Source organism: Lissotriton vulgaris, chromosome 9 (genome assembly GCF_964263255.1).
Source record: "Lissotriton vulgaris chromosome 9, aLisVul1.2, whole genome shotgun sequence".
Taxonomy (NCBI): Eukaryota; Metazoa; Chordata; class Amphibia; order Caudata; family Salamandridae; genus Lissotriton; species Lissotriton vulgaris.
Window position 1 is genome coordinate 61895923 of NC_141697.1, and position 25099 is coordinate 61921021.

The 25099-nt window shown below is 49.7% G+C and overlaps 1 protein-coding gene across 1 annotated transcript in view; it reads right to left on the minus strand.

Moving 5' to 3' along the window:
• Positions 1-25099, minus strand: part of FMN1 (formin 1) — a 307196-nt gene that overhangs the window by 124933 nt on the left and 157164 nt on the right. Inside the window, exon 4 of the mRNA XM_086937030.1 lies at positions 22899-23575. Within this exon, the coding sequence (XP_086793156.1) occupies positions 22899-23575 (677 nt within the window). The remainder of the gene's footprint in view (positions 1-22898; positions 23576-25099) is intronic.

Sequence of the window (25099 nt, forward strand, 5' to 3'; positions counted from 1 at the left end):
GAGTGGGCAGCCACTCGGTCCGTCAATGGCCGTCCGGCCTGATCATGGCAGAAAGCAATCGCTGAAGAAATCCAGCGGGAGATGCTCTGTTTTGTTAGGGGCAAACCCATGCGCGGGTTGCTGAAGGCTACAAAGAGTTGAGAAGACTTCCTGACCTCTTTGGTCCTGTCCAAGTAGAATTTGAGACACCTTTTAAGGTCCAAGGAATGCAGCGCCCTTTCTGCCGCCGTGGAAGGGTTTGCAAAAAATGACTTGAGGACAATCGGCTCGTTCAGATGAAAGTCTGACGGCACTTTAGGAATGAATTTCGGGTTGGGCCTGAGTACCACTCGGTCGTGCCTGAATTGAAGGTACGGTTCCTGAATAGACAGCGCCTGAAGTTCGCTGACCCGTCTGGCCGATGTCAGGGCGAGCAGGAGTGCCGTCTTCCAGGAGAGATGTTTGAGAGTGGCCCGGTGAATGGGCTCGAAAGGGTGTTTCATCAGTTGGTTGAGCACCAAGTTCAACTGCCAGGTTGGGGGGACTTTCCGAGGCCTCGGAAAGGATCTGTAGAGTCCCTTCAGAAATTGCTTTATCAGCCGACTGGACCCTAGGGAAGGTCCTGATGGGGTCCTGGTGAATCTAGAAATCGCAGCCAGGTGAACCTTAATGGAGGCGTGAGCCAGCCCCGATTGAGCCAGGTGGAGGAGGTATGGTAGCAGCTGCACTGGGGTGACCCGGAGAGGGTGTAAGCCTTGTTCCGGACACCACAGGCAGAACCTCTTCCACTTCAGCGAGTAGGTCTTGTTCGTGCTGCCCGCCCTCGCTTTGGCTAGTACGTCCCTGCAGTCCTGCGGGATCTCTAGGTCTCCGAACTCTCGGTGCTCAGGAGCCAGGCCGATAATTTGAGCGAACGGAGGTTCGGGTGGTGTACCTGGCCTCCGGACATCGTTAAGAGGTTCGGGTGTTGTCGCAGGTGAATCGGGGGCCTGATGGAAAGGCGAAGCAGGTCCGAGAACCAGTGTTGTCTCGGCCAGTACGGAGCAATCAGGATCAGGGTGCACGGCTCCGTCTTCATCTTCCTGAGGAGCCTCGGTATCATCGGGAACGGGGGAAAAGCGTACGCAAACACGCTGAACCAGCCAATGGAAAAAGCATTTCCCAGCGACCCCCGTTGGGGATGCCAGCTTGCGTAGCTTGGGCATTTGGCGTTCCCTGCCGTCGCGAAGAGATCGATCTTCGGGGTCCCCCATTGCGAGAAGACGTGTGCCACCGTGTCGCCGTTCAGCTCCCATTCGTGGGAGAGAGAGGTCTGTCTGCTGAGGGCGTCCGCGATAGTGTTGTCCTTCCCGGGAACGTACTCCGCTTTGAGGGAGAGCCCGTGTGCCACCAACCAGTTCCAGATTTTCTGCGACTCTCTTGAGAGAGAGAGAGAACGCGTTCCCCCTTGTTTGTTCAGGTAGTGCATCGTCGTGGTGTTGTCTGTTTTGACGAGCACTGGGGAAGTTCCGATGCGAGGCAGGAATGCCTGCAGAGCCAGATACACTGCCCTCAGCTCCAAGAGGTTGATGTGTAGTTGTTTCTCTTGGGCTTCCCATTTGCCGCTGACTCGAAGGTCCAACAGAACCGCGCCCCAGCCTTCCAGTGAGGCGTCTGTCGTGATGACCAGAGGCGCCGGCGGCAGGAGGAACTGCAGGCCGGCCGTCAGGTGCGTCCGGTTTCTCCACCACAGAAGGGCCTTTGTGATGGCCGGTGTGATCGTGATAATGTCCTCGAAGGAGCCGGAACTTTGTTTCCATTGTCTCGCCAACGCCTCCTGCAGGGGACGCATGCGGAGCCTGCAGTGTGGTATGAGGAGAATGCAGGAGGACATCATCCCTAGCAAGGAGGTGAACGTCCGGACTTTGATGCGAGACTTCTTGGCCACAGCAGCGGCCAGAGACAGTATTTTGTTGGTCCTGTCCTCCGAGGGGAAAGCCTTTGCGCGCTTCGTGTCTAAGGTAGCCCCTAGGAAAGTGATCCTCGTAGATGGAGTAGTGCAGGATTTTTTGAGGTTGATCGTCAGACCCAGTTGTTGAAAAAGAGCGCTGCAGGCGTTGGAGGAAGCAGTCGCGCCCTCCGGGGAAGGCGCCTTCACCAGCCAGTCGTCCAGGTAGGGGAATACTTGGTGACCCCTTTGTCGCAGGAAGGCTGCCACCGGCGCCAAGCACTTCGTGAAGATACGTGGCGCAGATTTGAGGCCGAAAGGCAAGACCTTGAACTGGTAATGTCTGCCTGCGATTTCGAACCGTAGGTACCTCCTGTGCCGTGTGAGGATGGGGATATGGTAGTAGGCGTCCTGTAAGTCTAGGGAGACCATCGAGTCTCCACTTTCCAACGCCCCCAGGATCTCCTGGATTGTGACCATCCGGAAGGATTGACTCCGTAGGAAGGCGTTGAGCGCCCGGAGGTCTAAGATCGGTCTCCATTTGTCCCCTTTTTGTTGGACTAGGAAGAAGTGGGAATAAAATCCCGTCCCCTTCTGGGACTTTGGGACCCTTTCTATGGCTCCTTTGACCAACATGGCGGATACTTCTTTGAGAAGGAGGTGCAGGTGTTTGTGAGCACGCTTCAGCAAGGAGTGTTGGGAGGGGTGTTGACAATTTCGAGGGAATGTCCAAATTGAATTATTTGTAGTACCCACCGATCCGTAGTGATCTTTTGCCAATTTTTGAGGAAGTGGGTCAGCTTTCCCCCAATTCGAAAGGATTGAGACGGTGGTGGGACTGGCTGGAGTAAATGGTCACTGGCGGCCGCCAGTGCCCTTCTTGGCGGATTTGCCTCTGAAGGACGACCTCCCATAGGACGACTGTCGGGGCTGTTTGTGCTGGGGCTGGTTTCTGTTGTTGTAGGAGTAAGAGGACCGATTTTGGTAGGAACCTCTGTAGGAGTACTGACCTCTGGAGCGGCCCCCCCGAAAGGACTGGTTCCGGGACTGAAGGGAGCCCAGGGCCCTCGCCGTATCGGTATCTTTCTTGATGGCCTGGAGTGCTTCGTCTATCTTCTCCCCAAAGAGAAACTGACCATCGAAAGGCATGTCCAGCACCTTAGATTGGACCTCTTGCCGAAAGGACGTAGCTTTGAGCCAGCCTTGGCGGCGGAGCATGGCGGCCCCGGCCAACTGGCGGAATCCCGTCATGGCTGCGTCGATGGCGCAGTCGATGATTTCTGCCGCGGAGTTTTGTCCTTCCGCTAGGAGAGCTTTCACTTCGTCCTGGGTTGTGGATGGCAGACCTTGCAGATAGGGGGCGATGTCCTCCCATAGCTGGCGGTTGTAGCGCCCTAGTAGAGCGATAGAATTGGCCACCTAGATGGTCATGGCGGACGTGGTAGAGAACCGTTTGCCTATGGTGTCCAATTTTCTTCCTTCCTTGTCTGGGGGTGCAGACAGCGGCGAGGATGGGTTGCGAGATTGCTTTTGGGCCGCCTGGGTCACAACCGAGTCCGGTTTGGGGTGGCCTGTCAGGCAGGCTGGCGCGGTGATCGGGGCCTTATATTTTTTGTCTAGGCGCGGAACCACCGCCGGCACCGAGGCAGGCGTAAGCATCAGCTTCTTGCCCTGTTCCCACAGAAAGTCTATAAGTGGGATAGACTTGGCCAATTTCTGGCTGTGTTCCTTGAAATCATGGAGGAAGCATTCCGTTTCCGTGGATTCCACCGCCATGTGGAACCTCTTTGCTGCCCTGTCCACCAGTTTGTGGAAACCCCCAACGTCCGCCGCCTCAGCTTGGCGCGGTCGCGGGGATGCCGGGGTAGACGAATGGTGTGATGACGCAGCATCGGCATCGTCATCTCCGTGGTCCGAGTCAACGTCTTGCACTTCGCCTTCTTCCAAGTCCGTCTCCTCCTCCTCGTCTTCCGAGGAGTCCTCTACCTGAGGCTGGGGCCGAGTGCGAGGCTGGGGTTGGTTCCGAGGACGGGCCTGGGGAGCGGAAGGGCGCGAGGCAGACGGTTGCGCCTGGGTGACCGGCACCTGGGTTCCGCCGTCGGCATCCGGGAACCGTTGTTTATAGTCCTGCACCAGTGAGCGCAGATCGTTGACCAGAGACAGGGGCAAGCAGATCATCGGGGTGTTCTCCGTGCTGACGCTCATGGAGCGTTCCTGATACATAACCTCTTCCTGGTCCTCGTGGGCGTCCGATAGGGAGGTGGCCGGATCGCGCTGGTTTTCCTCCTCGGACTCCTCACTCTGCAGTGCCACCTGCTCCTGCTCGGGTGCCAACCCTACCGTTGTAGGTACTGAGGAAGTTGGAATCGAGTGAATGGAGACTTCGACCAGTCTAGATTCTTTCCAAGATGGCGCCGGGGTTTCTTCCGACGACGTGCGTGAGGATGGCGCGCCCGCCGGTTGTGTTGGTGACTTGAACGCCTCCGTTAGTGTCGATGGCACCAAATTTTGCGGGGTTAAGTGAGTCGCCGACTTACTGGTGGTCGAGCCTTCGACTTGAGATTTTTTGGGTGAAGGCGGACCCTTTGAACTTGACCTCGACCTTTTAGGTGACGATCCTTCGGCATGAGATTTCTTCGGCGAAGGTGGACCTTTAGATTTGGACCTCTTAGGTGACGATGACGCAGATAGTGGGGACACCGTCAATGGTCCTGTAGTAGTCTTGGACGAAGGCTTCAGGGGGATGGTGGAGGAGACCGGTGCGCCTGAGGACGCAGTGGTGGTCGTCGTGGCCGTCGCGGAGGGCGATGAGGCCGTAGTGGTCGACACAGTGGTCGAGACCGAGGTGGTCCGCTTAGTAGACGGAGCGGGTTTCTTGAACCTCTGGCCGTCTTTAGCAGACACGGAGGAGGTGGTGGAACGTGCCTCCGAAGGTTTCCTGTGCGCCTTCTTAGGAGGAGTGTCTGTCTCTCCAGGGGACTGCACCCTGGGTCTCTTCTTGGAGACTTTGGAGGTCACGGAGACACTACCCTCGGAAGATTCCAGAGTGTCTCGGACCTTAAGCCTGTCGAGCCATTCGAGAAGGCGAGCCTCTCTTTCCTTAACAGTCTTCTTTGGGAAGGCTCTACACACCCTACACTTGTCAGGGACGTGGTCAGGGTACAGGCAATATAAGCACAGATCGTGCTTGTCCTCCGCTTGAATCCGTTGCTTGCCGCAGGAAGAACAGGCCCTAAGAAGGGCTTTCTTTTGCGAGTCCGCCATGGATGAAGCCTTATTGGATTCCGACATGGGAGACGGTAGTCGAAGATAAGATAATTATTCTTTTTGTATAGAATGTACTTCCAGCGAAGTTTGAGACTTCGAAGCGAGAAAAACCTGAAGAGCTCAGGTTGGAGACTCCCTAGCACAACGTGCGGTAGAAAATCTGAGGGACTGAGGCTCCTCCCGGGAAGGTTCTAGAGGGAGGTCGGAGCTGATTGGCTAACGATGAGAGTTCGGTCCTTTTTACATAAGGACGTGGAAAGACCCCAAAAGGGAGGCCCTTCGGCCTATATTCTCTATGTATGTCCTTAGGACATTACTTTTTTATGTACCGGAGGCTCCCGTCTCGGCGACGGGGAATGATTCAGGCATGTGAATCTATGAAAGACACCCAAATACTGGATAACTAATGTTGCGAGAAAATCTCCCTGACTGAGCAACGGTAGGACTTGCTGCAGTGTTAGCATGTGAAAGTGCTGTGATTGAATGTACTGATTGAGGGGTCTGAGGTCCAGTATGGGTCTGAGGGACCCGTCCTTTTTTGGGATCAAGAAGTACAGAGAGTAAACTCCTGTGCCTCTTTCTTCCACAGGCACAAGCTCAATAGCTGCTTTTTGAAGCATGATGAGCACCTCCTGCTGCAATAAGTGCAAATGCTCTGTGGACATAGTACGGTGTCTTGGGGGTATGTTGGGTGGAGTGGATGTTAACTCCAGACAATAACCGTACTGGATAATCTTTGTGACCCACCTGTCTGTGGTGATGGACTTCCAGACTGGCAGGAACTGTTGGAGTCTCCCCCCGACCGGAGTGGTATGGTCGGGGGGCAGTGACAAGGCGTCACTGTTTGTTATTGGCAGAGGACCTGGAGATGTTTCCACGACCTCTACCCTTGGCGCTGTTTTCACGATAGCCACCTCTACTTTGTTTGGCATAGGTGGTTTGCGCGCCACCCTTATTGTACTGTGTCTGCTGGGACAGCTGATCTCTGGAAACACCTCTAATGCTTGAGCGACGAAACTGCTGGGACTGGAGAGCCCCCATAGACTTCGCAGTCTCAGTGTCCTTCTTGATCTTCTCCAAGGTGGTGTTTACCTCTGGACCAAATAAATGATCAGGGTTTTCTGGCTGATTTAGAATGGTGGTCTGTATCTCTGGCTTGAACCCGGAGATTCTAAGCCAGGCATCTCGCCTCAACATGACGCTTGTGTTAACGGCTCTGGCCGCGGTGTCTGCTGCGTCTAGTGCACATTTGATAGAAGCATTTGATATGAGCTTTCCTTCCTGTATGAGCATCTCATCTGCCTCCTTTTATTCATCTGGCAGGTGCTGCAACAGGGTCTCCAGTGTGTCATAATGGGCCCTGTCATACCTGGCTAAGAGTGCCCGAGTGTTTGAAATGCGCCAGATGTTGGCCGCTTGAGCCGCCACCCTTTTCCCTGATGCCTCTAGCACCTTAGATTCCTTATCTGGGGGAGGAGCATCACCCGTTGTTTGTGAATTAGCCCTCTTCCGAGCATTAGAAACAACAAGCGAGTCCAACGGCAACTGTCCCTTGATGTAGGTAGGGTCCCCAGGCACCGGTTTGTACTTCTTTTCAATCCTGGGGTTTATCACCCTGGCTCTTGTAGGCTCCTTAAATATTTCCCCAGCATGTTTCAAGACACTCTTCAACATAGGCAGAGTCTTGACAGTCCTCTCTGAGGTGGAAAAGGTGTCAAACAGAAAGTCTACTTCAATAGGGTCAGCATGGATCTGGACGTCATGATTCATGGCTGCCCTTTCAATAAGTGCATTAAACGCCGCAAAATCCTCAGTAGGCGATGTTTTTACAGTATACACATGAGTGTCTGGGGCAGTGTGTAGATTCCCAGGGTCAGCAGCATCTGCCCACGGTTCAGTAGTATCGTCTGGAGCAGTGTCCACAGGATAACTGTATTCGTCATTGTCACCTTCCCCAGTTTCCACATCTGAATAAGTGGGTGAGACATTATGGCCACGTGGAGAAACAGGTTCTACAAGAACAGGTGTTGTAGTAGAATCCTTCTTCTTTTTCAGTGGGATTTTATACGACTCCATTGGCTGTTCCGGGGCGAACTTTCGCTTATAAATAGAAAGTCTGCCTGTATCGGCATCGATAAACTGTTCCTGTTGCTCTTCAAGCGAGGGCTGTCGATGCTTTTTGGCTGGGACCACAGTTCTGGGCTTCGGCCCCGTGGACACCTTCTTGGGCACTTTGACGGCCATTTTAGGGATGAAGGCCTTCGGCACCACTTTCGGCGGCAGCGTGAAGTGGATGGGCGCCGACGTCTTTTGAGGCTTATCGGCAGGCTTCGATGGTGGAGGATCCTTTGGTCCGACAGCCGAAGCCTTGTCCTTAATGCGCTTCAGGGATTCCGCCACCTGCTTCGAGAAGGAGGTGGACGGCTGCGTCGACTCGACAGAATCCTTCGAGGCACCACCATGCATGGACTCGGGGGTTGTACCACTTTTAGCCTTGTCCGGTCGATGCACAGGCTCGAGAACCTTCTGATCACCGAGTCCTTTGTCGGTGTCGACAGTCTTCGGCGCCGATTTTTTCGGGTCGACGTCCTTGACCTTTGCCTTCGGTGTGCCAGATTTCGGCTCGACGCCCTTTAGCGGCTTCTTCGGGTCGATAACACTTTTATGCTTCGTCGGTGCCGACAGATCCGAGGACTTCGAGCCGACCAAAGTAATACGCACTTTCGGTTTCGATTTACCCTCAAGTGCTTTAGGTTGCGTAGACACCGAAGCTTTCTCTTTTGCAACCTGCGGCTCCTTAGACATGTCCGAAGCCGAGCCCGAAGGCGGGGCCGTAGAACTTATTGGAAGATCTTGGGTAAGGCCCTGTGGCGATCCCTCGAACTGAGCCTTATGAAGTGTTTTGGCCCCAGTATCAGTTTGTGGGCCTAGCTCCTCGCTCGAGCTATCTTCCATGGCCCCAAAGGCCCCATCGTCGTCTCCTACCTTGTCGACGTCTTCCGGATCGAGCATCTCAACATCAGCGTCGTAGCTGGAGTCGACCTCCGATGCGGGATCGGACAGGTTTTCTCAAACCTCCCGCTCTGCTCCTTCATCATCCCCGGCATCGAAGATCTTCACCGGTTCAGGTGCCGTCTGCTGGGCTTCCTTGCGCGCAGCGCGCCGATGCAGAATTGTCTTTTAGGATCGGAAACGGGAACAAGCCATACAGCTGGCTTCATCATGATCCGGCGACAGGCACTTGTTGCACACCGGGTGGACGTCGATGTGGGGATATTTCGAGTTGCACACGGGACATCTCTTGAACGGGCTCCGTTCCATGATGGTTCGTCGATAAGGCCTCTGGCGTCGACCGGGACTTCAGCGCCGAAAAGCACGCGGCTCTTCTGGATATCCGGCTCGGGAACTGAGCACCGATCGCAAGACAATACCGACGAAAAACTAAAGGCCTTTTGGCCAAAAGAAAGTTTTATATCGATTCCGAGTTGAGTGAACCAATATGCATCCGAACCCAATGGCGGAAAAAAACAATCTGAGGATGGAGTCGATGCCCATGCGCACTGTAGTCCAGGGGAGGAGCCACCTATCTTGTGATACTTCGAAGACTCTTCCAGGACAACAATGTGCGATCATCCGGACCCAACACTAGGCGGCGATCTATGCACAGATATGAATTCAGCAGCCCACATGTCTCGAACATAAATGATTTTCCCGGACAAAAGTGGAAAGGCAATCATTCTAAATCAGGGACCATAATGGATAAACAATTGACCAGAGTAAAATAAAATATTTTTGCTGTTTGTGAGTAGTCGATAGAGCAAACAGGTTTTTGTGGGATGCTATAACTAGCATAAGGAGATTTCACTTTTATCTTGCTCGCATATACATTGAGATCAGGAAAAGGAAAATGTTACTTACCGTGTAAGCATCTGTTTGTGGCACATAGTGCTATAGATTCACATGCTATACATACTTCCGCCACCTAGTGTTAGGCTCAGACGTGTACAAATTATTTTTCTTCAAGAGAAGTCTTTTTCAAGTCACAGAACCTCGTGACTCTACCTAGGCCTCTTAAAATCCACTCGCCCACTCAATTGTGAGTGAGATTTTATCAGGTCAAGCTATTTTTAGCATTTACTCCTCTGTGCTGGCTTAACTTATGCTGGAAAGAACAGGTGTTCTGTTCATTCAGAAACTGAATGAGCAATAAAGACTAAATCTTGTTTTTATCTTGACACATTTGCCAACTGCTCAAGGACAGAGGTCAAATGTCAGTTTGCCTTTTTACTAATTGTTGCTCATCTGTTCCTAGAAAATGGTATTTACTTTTCTTTCTCTTATTATAGTTAGTGATTTTTGTCCAGTGGGTTATCTGACAATAATTGTGAAACAAAAGGCTGTAAAAGGTCAGGTTTTTTTCTAACACAACTTTTAAACTGCTTGTAAATGAATAGTACAAGCATTTCAAAATATATCAGGAATTATGAAAGAACTTCTTTGTGGTGATGTGTGATGCTGACAGAGAACCCTGACAAGAATGTGATGTCATCTGGAGTGTTTAGACTGTGGGGTTCTCGGAGTGTCAGTTATCTCTTGTGCTGAGGCTGGGCCAGCTGAGACGGGACGGCTCTCTGTACTTCACAATAAATAATATTTGGAAATACTATTGCAGTGTCAGCCACGTCTTTACAGTGGCGACGAGGATAGGATTCGAACCCATGCGTGCAAAGCACAATGGATTAGCATGTCTTTACATTCTTTTGTAATTCAGAAGTGTGATGCAAACAAAGATTTACATAGGAGCAAAACAAATCAGAACTTTATTTGGTGATGCGCAAATGACAAATATTTGCAGAAACTATTTCCAGACAATGTTGTACACTATATAGTTTTAAAACCACACGTCAGTGGATAATTATGTGTCCATTTCAATGTAAAATCTGCTGATTGCAAAGGAAAGTGTGCTGCTACTTAATGCTTTAGTTATGTATTCTTTAGTTATGTATTCATTGAAAGTGACAGCTTTTAAACACGAGCTGAGAAACATTCCTGCCCCCGCATGGAGGATAATGCAGTTAGTGAACAGAGGCAAGTCAGAGTCATGTGTATCCTGTATGTGGCTAGATCTCTATTATATATGAAGCAAACGTTTAGTCTATTAAAACAAACAAAAGTTTTCTGTACAGCAGACATGCTGAACTCACTTATTTGAAGGTATTCTCATATGTGATAAAGAAGAAAATGGTGCATCAGTGCATTAAAATACTTGCCCAGGGTCACATTATATGGAACCAGTTTATGGGTCAAGAGTATTATTATTTGGTTGTGTAGATTATTTAAGTCCCTAGGCCGGTAGATTTAGTCATCTTATTAGGATTTTTCGAGGCCTGCTCTACCTATTAGTGGTATTATGCACGGGCATCGGCTCCATTGTTACTGTTTGTTTCCCAGCACGAAGAGCGAGATTAGAGATGGAGTATAGAGAACACAGTAAAGATGACCATGCATAGCAAAGAAAATAAAGAAAAGAGAAAAAATTCATATCTGCAACAATCTCATGCGACCAGGGAGGAGGGTGTGCACATGTGAATCTACAGCACTAAATGCCACAAACAGATGCTTTTAGGCTAAGTAACATTTTCCATTCAGACTGTAAAGCAGTCCTCCCAAAAGTTGTGGCCTAGCATGAGGATGTTGCAAAAGACTGGAAAAGTGTACGTAGGACAGCTTGGCCAACTCTAGCTTGTCTGGTCAGTACATCCACACAGTAGTGTTTGGTAAAGGTATGCGGGGTGGACCAGGTAGCTTCTTTACATATGCCAACTAGTGGTATATTCCCAAGAACACCATAGAGTCCCTTATTTCTAAGTGGAATGAGGTCAATGAGGGATGGATAGAGTTCTTTTAGCTTTGGCATAACACGTCCGTATGGACTTAATCAACCAATGTGCAACCAATACCGTGGAAAGTGCTTGGCTTTGTGTAGGACACAAATAGCGGTTGTGTTTCACAGAAAGGTGTTGTCTTGTCTATATAATACATTAACACTCTTTTTACATCTAGATTGTACAGAGTTTGTTTACTACAGTTTGTCTGTGGGGGAAATAAAGACTGTCAGTCGATTGTTTGGTTAAGGTGGAAGCTAGAAACTACCTTAGGGAGGAATATTTGATCATTTCCGAGACCCACTCCAGCCTGACGTACCTGATAGAAAGGTTCTTCCAATGTAAGAGCGTGTATTTCACAATCTTGTCTTAGGGGAATGATAGCTACAAGAAAAGACACCTTCCAGGACAAGACTTGCAGTGGACCTGAGTTAAGTGGTTCACAAAAGAAGGCCCATGAGTCTAGTGAGGACTATGTTAAGATTCCAGTCAGGAGTAGGAGGCATCCTGGGTGGAATAAGTCTTGAGGTCTTACAAGACCACCTGCATGACTGGTATTCTGAAAAAAATAAATATGTTTCCTACTCTTTAAGTAGGCAGCTACAGCAGCCAGGTGTAAACGAAAAGAAGTGTAGGCAATGCCTGACTTCTGTAAGTGAAGGAGGTAACAGACGATGTCTTGTACAGATGCTGTGAGAGTATTGATATTTTCAGGAAGACAATATTGCACAAAGTGTTACCACTTTGCTGTGAAACATGCCTTAGTAGTAGGTGTGCATGACTCTTTGAGAATAGACATATGTTCTTCTGGTAGGTTAAGGTAGCCAAACTCTAAGACCTCAGGAGCCATATTGCAAGGTTGAGTTGCATAGGGTTGGGGTGTCTGAGAGGCCCATGTTTTTTTGTGAGAAGGTCCGACCAGATGGGAGTTTCTAGTGTGGAACTAGAGACTAGCAACATGTAGTACCATGAATGGCATGCCAGGTAGGTGCCACCAAGATGAGAGTGAGTGATGTCTGTCTCAGTCTCCTGACCACCAATGAGAGAAGTGAGAGAGGAGGAAAAGCATGAGCAAATATCCCTGACCAACTCATCCATAGTGCATTGCCCATGGACTGTGGGTGTGGTAGTTTGGCAGCAAAAGTTTGAGCACTTTGCATTTTCAGTGGCGGCTGAAAGTACGGGAGTAGGGCCTGAGGGTGGAGTTCTGGACTTGTTGGTAAGACCTGCTAAGCAAGTCTGCCAGATCGCTGTCCACCCCAGGAATGTGTTGAATGAGCAGATGTGAAGTATCGCCCACCAACAGATCTGCTGTGCTAAACTGGACAGCTGTGGAGAGCCATTGTTTCTGTAAGTACAACATGGCAGACGTGTTGTCTGTATGTAACAGGACTGTCTTGCTTTGGAAGAAAGGATCAAAAGCCTGTAGAGAAAGCTGGTTGGCCAGCAGCTCCAGGCGAGTGATGTGAAAAGTTTGTTTGGCAGAGTTTCACTGACCCTGAACAGTGGCATTATTGAGATGCGCTCACCAATCTGTGAGTGAGGCATCTGTGGTGATGGCCTCTTGCAGAATAGGGTCCTGAAAGGGCCGCCCCTTTAATAGGTTTTTGCATTTCACCACTGCAGAGAATAACGCATGCAGCCCCAAACCAACACTAGGCCCTGTAGGTGAACCTCTGCTAGAAACTACTGTGTCGCTAGGAGCTCCTGTAACAGACACATGTGGCGCCTGGCATACGGGACTATAGTTATGGAAGAAGCCATCATACCTTATAAACGCATCTCAGCTCTGGGGTAGACTTTTACCACTCGTGCATTGAGAATGGCCCCATGGAAGGGCAGTACTTGAAGAGGCCGGAGGTGTGATTTGGTCTGATTGATGGTGAAGCCCGGACTGTGGAAGGTGTGTATAGCGGTATTGGTGTGTGCTAGGCAGAGTTGCTGTCTGATGCTTTTGATCAGCCAGTCTTCTAGGTAAGGGAACACATGGATGGCACTTCTCCTGAGATGAGCTGCCACCACGGCTAGAGATTTGGCAAAAACCCTTGGAGCTGTGGTAACCCCGAAGAGGAGCACTTTGAATTGATAATGATGCCCACTTACCCCAAACCTTAGGTACATCTAATGTGCTGGGTGGATGGTTATGTGGAAGTGGGCGTCCTTCAGATATAGAGTGGTCATGAAGTTGGCTTTTGCAGTAATGGTACAACGTCCTGTAGAGTCACCACGTGAAAGTACTCCGACAGGATGTATTTGTTCAGAGGCCTAAGAGCAAGGATATACCGGAGAGAGCGGTCCTTGTGGATAAAAAAGATAGAGGAAATATGCGCCTTTTCCAGGGTATTGAGGCGGAACCAGCTCCAGTGCCCCTTTGTGAAGAAGTCGCAAATGTTCTTCAGGCAGTTTCTGTTGTTGAGGGATTATGTTTGATGGTGTTCGTTGGAGTTCCAGACAATACCCCTCTTGTGTGATATCTAGAACCCAACGGGCTGAGGTGGTTTAACACCAGTGGGGTAGAAAGCCCTGCAAAGTTCCCCCAACAGCTGTTGTGTGTTTGAGGAAATTGAAGATTGTCACTGTTTTGGCCGTATCAGAATCTTTATTTTTTCAAGCATTTCATCGACCTAAGGGCCAAAGATATGCTGGCCATCAATCAAATGGGAGATTCAGGAGGTGCTTCTGGACCTCTGGTTTAAACCCTAAAATGTGCTGCCATGCATGGCAGTGCAAGAGGATGCTTGTGTTAATGCTGAGAGCGGCTGCATCCAGAGTGCAGTGGATCTTAGTATTGGAAATTACCTCTCCTTCTGCTGTCTACTTCTGCTCATTTTGTGGTATTGTTCTGGCAGATGTTCTATCAAATCTGCCATCTGATCCCAGTGAGCGCGGTCATTCCCGGAGAGTAAGCCAATGGAATGGGTGAGTAGCCAATGGGTGGCCAACGATGCCACCACTATTGTGCCGCCAGCATCTATTTTCTTGTTTTCCCAGTCAGGAGGGGGATCATCACCAATGCCTTCTGTGTTAGCCCGTTTCCTGGCTGAATGAATCACCAGAGAGTCAGGAGCTAGTTACTCACAGATGTAACAGGGGTGGGGTTGCTGGGATGGGAGAGGCCTTAAACTTCCTCTCTACTCTAGGCGCGATAACTCGCCTTAACTGGTTCCTTGAAAATCGCAGTGGCGAGGAGGAGCTTCGCGCGCATCCAAGATGGCAGCGTGAGCACAGGGCTCCCGAGACCCTCATAGCCCCCACATATTTCCTGCCACTAATCCGGTCTGCTGTTGAGTTCTTCTTGTAGCTGAACCACGGGAGAATCGAACGCCGTAATCCGTGTCCCGAACGGACCACAGATGCCAGAGTTGTGAAGTTGGAGAGTTTGCGGCCTCTACCTCTCGGAAGCCCGGCGCTTGAGTTGGCAGAGTGCCCGAGGTGTAATTCAACAACAACGGCGCAGTTTACTGGAAGTGGCCGGTCTGGCCTTACTTTCACTTTCGACAATTGGGCACCATACTCTGGCCTGGGTACATTTCGCTAGAACAGCCGCTCCTATCGCTGTTGGTGTGCCGGATAATTTGTACAGTCGGCTGAGTGGTAACCTCTTGCCTTGAGGGCTAGGTGTCTGGCCGACCATCGCTGGTGCTTTGGGGTCGATACCTTCCTGTACTTTGACTCTGTGGGAGCGGTGCAATCACGTATCGCTGATCGATTACTCTACAAGGTCCAGAAACTGGGAGATCGATCTAGTCTGTTGACGGTCAGTCTTGAGTCCTGCCCCCTCCCCCCGCCCTCCCCCCCCGGAATTGGATGACGAATTGGGATTGTCCAGCAATGGCGAACAAGCCGGAGGGGGACAAGCAGAAATCGAAGACCACTAGACGGGGTGGATACACCCAATCGAATGTTATGGACCGCTATGCCCAAGTTAAAGGGTCACCTAGTGGGCCGGGTAGGTCGCAGGACGAGGCGAAAGACTCCTCGGCTCTGGCGGCCGAACCAACGTTGCAAGATGTAATGGCCGCATTCGATGGGATCAAGTCCTCCCTTGGGAAGCAAATGGAGACCCTTGCTCATAAGCTGGACACAGTATCCATCGAGGTTAATTTGGCTCGGACAGACCTCACGAAAACTTGCGAAAAGGTCAAATTGTTGGACATTAAAACGTCGAGTCTCGCGGATGACGTCACAGACTTGCAGACCGAGGTTCGGAATCTGTGGGCCTCGAATGACCTCGTTGTCCGTCGCCTGGAGGATTTTGAAGGAAGGGCCCGGAGGAACAACGTGCGTATCATCGGAGTGCCGGAAAAAGTGGAAGACCAAGCGGCTGATCTCTTTGTCGAGGATCTCATTGTCAACTATCTTGCACCCAAAGGTCTAAGCAAGTTCTTTACAGTCGAGCGGGCACACAGGATCCCTGGTGGGAAGCCGCGTGTGGGCGCCCCGCCTAGGCCCATGATAGCTCGGATATTTAACTTTAGAGACCGAGAAGCCATCCTCCAGGCCTCCAGATTGGGGGGGCCCTTGAAGTATAAAAACTAGTCCATCAGTTTCTTTCCGGAGTTCACGCAGTCTGTCAAAAAGCAGAGACTCAGTTTTCTGGGAGTGAAAAGAAGACTTCGGGACATGGGACTCAAGTGTGCCATGCTCTACCTGGCTAAGCTGAGGATCGAACACGGAGAGCGGGTCTACGCCTTCGACAAGCCGGAAATCACGGTTGCCTGGTTGGACACTTTGTCGGCCCAGCAAGAACCAGAGAGACAGAGCGGTGGTGCAGAGGGGGGGATCGCAGTAGCAGGAATGAGTGTTCTGGTATCTGGGGACACCAGGGTGCTAACTATTGTCGTGGTTTTGTTCTTATCATATTGATGTTCACAGAATGAGTGCGGGGTTAACGGGCTATCGGTGGGTCTCTCTCCTCCTCAGATCTACTTCTTGTAGTTTAGTTTAGATGTGGGGGCGACAGGCACACTGCTAGTTGGGGTGGCTTTATAGTCGGAAGCAGGGGTGCAGGGAGGGGGGTATTGTAACGGGATGTTTGGGGGGGGGGTGGGGGGAATGAATCTTTGTTTTGTTCTGTTCATGTTCCTGCAAGGCACTGTATCGCGAGAATTTTTCATTGTTGTGCTGGACTCAGAGGAGGGTTGGGTCTTCTTTTTCTTCCATGGTGGGGGGGGAAGGGGGTTGAGGGTGTTGAGCTGGAATGTCAATGGGTTGGGGGATAAGGTTAAAAGCAGCGTAGTATTCCAATTCCTCAAAAGGCATTCTCCTGATGTGGTGCTGCTTCAAGAAACCCACTTAGTAGGGAATACTTGCAAAGTGATGAATAGGAAAGGGTATCAATTTGTGGCTCATGCTGGGTTTACGTCTGGGTCCCAAGGAGTTGGGATCCTTCTCAAGAATTCTCTTCTGTTAGAGGTGGAATCTATTGTTTTGGATGAGAGGGGGCGCTATGTTGCGGTATTTGGACGCTGGGAAGGCCGTACTCTCTCTCTGGTGTCTATTTATGTTCCTCCTGGCCTGCAGTCTACGACCTTTGTTGACTTGGTATACTAGATCTTCCAGGTGGTTTCTTGATTCTTGGTGGTGATTTTAATGCAGTGGTCTCCGGTGTGTTAGATAGGTATCCACCTAGGGATGTCAGAAGGGCCCATAACTGGCTGCCGGACTTCATTGAGACACTGGGCCTAATGGATTGCTGGAGATTACTTCTTTCTAGTCAGCAGCAATATACCTTCCACTCAGGCGCCCATGGTAGTCTTTCGAGGATCGACTATGTTCTGGTACCTGCGGCCCAGGCGTCGTATGTTGCAGAGGTCAAGCATATGGCTAGAGGTATATCAGATCACTCCCCGCTTTGGCTTAGATTTGAACTGGCTCCTGGCTCGGGGGTAGGATAGCCCCCATTAACCCTTGGTATCTGCGAAATCCTAAGATCCGGAATGATTTAGTGAAGGCGTTGGAGCATTATTTCCAGGAGAATGAGGGTTCAGTTTCCTCGTCGATCTCGCTATGGGCGGCCTTTAAAACGGTGCTCAGGGGTCAGACTTTAACCCTTATTGCAGGTGTCAAAAAGCAGAAAGAGGAAGATGTGGTTAGAGTTGAGGCCGAAATAACCGACTTAGAACTGGAGCTAGAACACGAGGTGACCCGCGCTAGACTGCATGTCTTGCAACTGAAGCAGCTAGAATACAGAACGTTGGTTACTGACAGGGCGAAGGCCCTTAGTCGAGAACAGCAAGGGCGTCTTTATGACATTGGTGACAAGGCTGGTAAATGAATTGCCTGGCTGGATAAGAAAGATAGAGCTAGTCGTTTGGTTCCTGAGGTTGAGATGGAGGGTGGTGCTTGTATAACCGACCCGCAGGGGATAGTGGACTGTTTTGCCGACCACTTTCGTACCATCTATTCTTCTGTGTCGGATAGGCCGGAGGAAGATTCTTGCTTACTGTTGCGGGACATAGCGCTTCCGTGCCTGTCTGTGGAAGATCGTGACCTCATGGACGGTAGGATTACCGGGGATGAGGTGGCCTTAGCGGTGCGCTCCCTGAACTCGGGTAAAGCAATGGGCCCCAACGGTCTCCCGATTGAGCTTTAGAAGCTTAGACCGGACAAGATTGCTACCTATTTGAGAGACATGTTTCTGGAGTCCCGGGAGTGTGGCTTTTCCCCTGGGATCAGAGACTAGCTTCGATAGTGGTGATTCATAAGGAAGGGAAGCCTAGTAACAGATGTGCTTCGTATCGGCCGATCTCGTTGTTAAACTTGGAACCCAAGATTTTGGTCAAAATTTTATCTAACGGATTGATTAAGGTCATTAGTGAGCTTGTCCATCCAGATCAATCGGCCTTCATCCCGCATAGAAAAACGGCGTTGAATCTTAGGCATTTGCACGGGGTTCTTGCGAGGGCCTCTACGTTGCGGGAGCTGGCCATACTGGCGTCGCTGGATGCCACAATGGCTTTTGATACTGTGGAGTGGCCGTATTTATGGGCAGTTTTGGCTAAATTTGGTTTCGGCCCGGAATTCATCGCTGGGTGAGTCTCCTCTATACAGAGCCTTTCGCTCAAGTGGTTGTTCATGGTCGTGTTTCCGCGCCATTTTGTCTTGGGCGGGGCACTCGACAGGGCTGTCCGCTGTCTCCTCATTTGTTTTCATTGGCCCTCGAACCTCTCGCGACTTGGCTTTGCTTGAAGCCTTCGATCAAGGGTATTCTATGGGCTCATCAGTTCGAAGATAGCATTTCTCTGTATGCGGACGATGTATGACTTTATCTGACTTCTCCCAGGAAATCTTTGATTGTGCTCTGTGATGTGTTGGCTACCTATGGTAGAAATTTAGGATTGATCTGGGCGAAATCCTATTTGTATGTTCTGTGTGGTGACGCCCCTGTTCTGCCTCGTAACTGTCCTATTCAGATTTTTTGGAAGGCTTGAAGAAAGTGTTCCCTCCTGTCAGGCTTCCTTTGCCTTCATGGGAATTGAATGTGGTGCTGTCCAGATTGACAAAGGAGCCTTTTGAACCTATTCATGAGGCTTCGTTGCAGCACCTGTCCTGGAAGGCAGCGTTCCTCGTGGCCATTACATCGGCCCGCAGGGTGAGTGAAATTCAGGCGTTGTGTTGCCAAGAACCTTATACTGTATTTCATGCTGCTACGGTTGTTATGCGTACTCAGCCTAAATTTCTTCCCAAGGTTATTTCTGATTTTCATGTCAACCAGACCATAACGTTGCCTACGTTTTTTCAGAATCCTTCATCTCCAGCGGAAAGGTCTTTACATTCCCTGGATGTTAGGAGGGTGTTGAAATTTTATCTGGATAAAACCAAAGATATTCGTAGGTCAGACCAATTATTTGTCAATTATGGATCGGTCAGTACGGGTCTTGCTACCTCTAAGCAGTCCATCTCTAGGTGGATTGTGTCCTGCATACAGTTGTGTTACCAAAAAGCTAATAAGACCTTAGGGGGTAAACCTAAGGCTCATTCCACCGGGGGAAAAGCTGCCACAACAGCTTTACTCCGTAATGGTCCGATTGCAGAGATCTGCAAGGCGGCCACTTGGAAGTCGGTTCATACCTTTGCTAAGCATTACTGTCTGGACACGGATGCCAGGGCAGATGCTCAGGTTGGGCAGGCTTCGCTGCGAAATCTGTTCGCACAATAGTGGTGTTATTTCTCGTTTCTCCACCGCCGCTTTGGTGTGGGGATGGGCTTGCCATTCTATTCACTAGATTATGACTATACACAGAGATCCTCTACTACAGAAGGAGTAGTTTCTGTCCTGTAACTCCAGTTCTGTAGTGGGGGTATCTGTGCATTCTGGGATACTGAGAGACGTTCTGGAAAGTTCTCTTAAAGGCACAGTATCCTATTTAAGCCACATAATGGCAGCCTATGGGGCTTGTCTGTCCATGCCTTCCTCTCTATCATTCCAGAGTTTTTTTTACTGGTAGAGGCAAGTTTCTTTATGAAGAAACTGGGCAGGCTGTGTTGTGTGTGGTTTTGTTTGGTGGAATTCTAGTTGAAGTACTGGACAGTGTAGCCTGTGGATATAGGCTGCATTATTTGTCTTTAAATTCTCTCTTAAGTGTCTTTACAGTTCTGCATGATTTGACAACTTAAGAGATTATTTTTGATTGCCGGGGTCCACGCACATGAGCGGGACTATTCACTAGATTATGACTATACACAGAGATCCCCTACTACAGAAAAGTCGTTTGCAGCCTTACAAATTGAATACGAATTGGGATGGACGGAGTACTTTCGTTATGCGCAGGTTCGTCACGCACTGACATAGGTTTTCCCGGAGGGAGCAGAGATACCGGAAGCAACCCCATTGGAGGACCGTATATTAGATGGTCATTTGCCTGATAGCACCATTTCCCTTGTGTATAAGAAGCTGATCAATCATAGAGCTGACCTTTTGATACAATTAAGGGATAAGTGGACCCGAGACAATCTTGAACTTGATGATGAGTACTGGCAATCGGCGATCTCCTCACCGAAGGAGGTCGCGATTTTGGCACGACAGATTGGTTCAGCTTAAAATTCTGCACAGGGTCTATGTCACGGGTCCCCGTTTGATTTGAATGGGTTTCACGACGGAGGGTCTGTGTCAGCGGGGATGTGGTCAATTGGGGACGTTTCTGCATATCATATGGGAATGTCGGTATATGGTTGAATACTGGGGCAGGGTCCATGAGGTGATGCAGGAAGTGACGGGGTGGCTCTCTTACCGGAAGCTAGGAGATGTCTGCTGAATATCTGGGAGCCGACTGATCTCAATACGGCACATACCCAATGGGTGACTTTGGAGCCATGATTGCCAAACGGAACATAGCACAGCAGTGGGGGTCCCAGAGGCCGCCCGCTATTGAGGTGTGGATAGAAAACATGGACTGGTGCATGTTCCGGGGAAAAAACTGCGTATTTGGCTCGGGCCGCCCGCGGAAATGGAATAATGTTTGAGGCCCTTGGAATCAATATAGGGGAAACATATGTGCACCGCCTCCGAATGCAATCTTTGATGTCCCACTTTCCCCATGACCCCTTGCTGTGAATGCTGACGCCATATTTATTCTGTACCCTCTCCTCCTCTCTCCTTCCCCCCCTCCTTTCATTATTTACTCTATTGTATGTTGACATTGTGGACGACCCTCGTATGTTCTATGCACTCATGTATTCGGTTGTTGCCTTGCTTTAATAAAAAGAAATATTTTAAAAAAAAAGAAAATCTCAGTGGCAGGTTTGAGAACCCCATTGGACCTGAGGAGGTATTGGATGAAGTGTTGGTTAGAGGACAAAGATTCCTCAAGGAAATCATCCTCTTCCTGCTGCACATGGTTCTCTACAGTGTGAAAATCAGCAGCCCCATATAGAAGCTCACAGTAAGAGAGGGTTTAGCAGGGTGCTGGTCTGGGTCTGTATCTGTGGGGTGTTCTATAGTATAGCCATCCGAGGGATCTGGGTCTTGTGTGTCATATGAGTCAAAAGGGAGTCTAGGTCTATCACTGCACCCCCGAGTGTGAGGACCCCTGAGTGTGAGGAACCCCGAGGTGAGTGCCATGGAGACTCCAAAGGCAAAACAGGAGCAACACGGTAGGTGAAAAAGGAGGAAAATGACCAGGAGGTAATGGAGGATTAGCCGTCCTGATGTTGGGATCTTTTTGGAGCAGGGAGCACTCGAGGGTTGAATGCCTCCTCAAAAGTCAATTTCCCCTTATGAAGAACAGAGACCCTTGGCCCATGTGGAGGTGGAGCAAGAATCCTACCGGTGCCTGGCTGAATATGGATTAGTTGCTGCCAAGCATCAAGTTGTTCCTGCAGCCGCTCGAGGATTGGCTGTCCGTAGTCGCCGGAACGGCAGAGGAGGCAGTAGTAGATGGCGCAACCGTAGGAAGTCTCAGTTGAAAACGCGCAAGGCTCGATCTGGGCTTCAGGTGATGCAGGTTTGAGGATTTCGGCATTTAACTGGATGCCTCAGCTTCAAATGCTCTGGTGCGGTTTGTCTCGATGCCAAAAATGTTCTGCCCCATGCGCTTCGAGTCCAAGTGTGGCTAAGGCCGTGCCTTCGGTTCTGGTGCTAAAACGGTGGTCGAGGATCCGAGGAGGACTTCGGTGCAGAGTGTCTCGGACTGTCTGTTTTGACCATGGCCAGAAGGCAGGGTACACCAGAGGTCAAGTGGGCGGCATGAGAGCTTGAGGCTGGCGCCTCTACGCCATTAGTAGGGGGAGTAGAGGTACTGACTGGTTTTCTTCGGACACTGGGTTGGTGGAGGCTCCTCTGACTCGACATCCGCCTCAACTATCTGGCGAGAAGGCAGCCACTATTTGGATGCCCAGAGTACCCACCTCTTTAACATACAACTCTTACCTCTCGCCGAAGATGTCCTGGGTCTCTTCCTCCTCCTCTTGAGCCATGGCTGCCGAGGTGAGGAGACTAGTGCATCAGTTCCTAAAAGCCTTTGGTAACGAAATGCAAGGCACGCCTAACAGGAGTCTTTGTGATGTTCGGGAGACAAGCAAAGATTTCAGACTTCCTGGTGGTCAGATCTCGGGTATCTGGGGTAGCAAGTAGGACGGAAACTGAATGAAATTCTGTCCATTGCGGGGACATTTTCAACCCAGAAGGTGAGAGTTGAGAGGTTGGTAACTAACAGAGTAGAAAGGTGTGTGATGGTGTATACCAACAGGAAAGCAGGATTGTTTGGAACAATCACAAAGGAAATGGAACTGAAGACCCAACAAGAACACCACATGGCATCAAACCAGAGCTCACATTGACACATCTGAAACAGACTACGGAGAAAAAACAATCGAACAATGGAGCCAATGCCCATTCGCAGTACAACAAATAGGTGAAGTCACCTGGTCCCCTGATGCAAAAAGACTTCTTTTGAAGAAAAACAAGTTGTACACATCCAAGCAAAACACTAGGTGGCTGAAGTATGCACAGCATATGTATCCCCAGCTACACATGCTACAAACATGTTTTCTCCACATTTTAATCTTGGTAGAAGCAACTATGTTTGAGGCACAATTATAATCATTCATTTTTATCCTAAAAACAATGCAAAAGTAATACCAGGTTGTTCATGAGCTGAGGTCTTCATGTAATATGAGCAAGGAAAATCTAAGAGAAGCAAAAAAGTAGGGAAAAATGGTTTTCCACTGGTATTCCAGTTCCACAGTCCGTAACACAACCACTACATATCACATTTATTTCAATGGCGTATTCACTCTAAGGAGCTTGATAACGTTCCCTCAATCTCACTTGCTTATTTATACGTACCCACAAAAGCTGCTCAATGGAGGTAGCTAGTATGTGAGGTGGAATCACTCACCTGTCATCTTTCACTTGGATTCGAGTCCAGTACAGAGGCTTCATGGGACAACTCGGCTCAACTGCAGGCTTCCGTGGAGCCTTATTGAAACCGCTTCTGAAAAATCCAGGCCCGGGAGGAGGTGGTGGTACCAGAGACCCAGGAAATGGCGGAGGTGGTGGTGCAGGGGGGCCACCACCAGGCAGGGGTGGTGGAGGTGGGGGTGGGGGCCCAAATCCTGGTGGTGGAGGGGGTGCTGGAGGGGGAGGTGGTGGAATTGCACTACCTGGTGGTAGTGGCGGAGGAGGAGGAGGAGGAGGTGTCCCAGATCCAAATGGAGGCAAAGGAGGGGCAGGGGGAACTAGAACACTTTCCTTGCTCTCAGAGGAGTTCGATATAGTTTGATTTAAGGAGGAGATGTTCAGCTTCCCAGGCACGATCTGACTGTTCTTTACCACCTTGCTGTCATCCTCACTTGACTTGATGAAGGTTTCGCGATCGGTCTGTATGCAAACATTTCGGAACGTCCTAGGGGGGTTATCATCTTCCGTTGACACACAAGCGTCTCTTGCCTCCCCGGAACCTTTGCTGAGACGGTTTTCCAAATCCTTCTTTAGGTTCTCAATGTCCTCCTCAAGCCTTGATGTTAACACTGCCTGCTCTCCTCGAACGTTGAAGATCTCAATTTCAAACTGGGACTGTGGAACAAAAACAAAAGCGTTTTTAGGAAAGTCTTAGAAACCTATTGTTCAGGCACATGCCCCACCTACCACAAAGTGCACTTGCAGATGTATACCCATGGTCATGCTTTCTAAGGACCGTATACAGTCACAAACATCAAGAAACAATCAACTTAAAGACCAAACTATGTCAGTGTATCATAATATGCTGAAATAAGAGCCAATAAAGAGCTCTATTGTAGATAATGCTGAAATTTGTATCTGTCAAATGGATATTCTGGGCACAAAGAACCCACTGGGTACAACGGCAGATTGTGGGTTCTGTGCATTGAATCACATTATCTTAGGTTAATAATCTACATTATTAACCTAAGATAATGTCCCTCCAGGACCGGTTTGGAGACCCCTGATGTAGATCATCATGTAATCCATCAGCAGCTACATTCATGCAGGTCGCACATTCAACATTTATTTTTACCTACCTCAAATGCAATCCTTCTCGCATCATCTCAACTGGTTCACAACACAGAAGGCCCCTTTTGTTATCTTAGGCGTGGGCTGATGAAGAGTTAAGGTGAAGGGCCAAGTATAACGAACCCCCTACATAAACCAGAGGCCTTATTCATTCATCTTCTGTGCACTGAACATCGGTTCTGTATGCACTGATGCACAACACGTTATCAACAGCCTTCCTTGTTCCAGTCCTCACATCTGGAGGTTCTGTCTTGTTCATGAGGAAGGAATTATTCATCTGATACCACAAAACAAAACTATGAACCCACACCTACACCCAAGGTCCCTACCCAAACACTACACTCCCCCACATTTAACTTTCCCTGGTGGTACAAATGGAGATTTCCGTTTAATGAACAGGAGGCTTGTATCAAGTATTCATCCACTCTTGAACCATCCTTTACCTCATCCTGACTCTCTGCAAAGAGCACACAGTTATCGAACAAGAAAAAGATGCAAGGAGGTTCAGTTCCTTGCCGTCAGTGATCAGATGTTTACAAGCAATATAATGTGACTGGCTTCTGTTCCATAAATGGCATAAACTTCAGGATCACCAAAAAAAGGAAGCAAGACCAAGTCACAAATGCATTGGGTACTATTGCCACCTATATTGTTCACTTCATTCTGTGACGTCACCATAGCGCTCTGCGGGCCCTGATCCCTACAAAACCATTGGCTTCAGAAGAGTTTCCCCCACGGACACTAGTGATCACTTACAGCGATTGGAGGAGGTTGGTCTTCAAGCTGTACCCTACTTGCGTGGCCCTTCTGATGCCGCACAATGTGAAACTTAGGAAGACTTCGGAAGCTGATTGGGGTGCCCCTGACCCATAACATTTGGTTTGCTTGCCGTGATCAAACACATCTTATCTCGACCAATCACCGCCACAAACTCATACATTGCCAGTTCTTACCCAGAGCCTTTGTTACGCCTAGCATCCTGACACGGCTCGACCGAATGAGATCCTCTAGTTATCCTAAATGCCATGTCCCGGGGGCTAATTTTGTACATATGACGTGGAAGTGCAG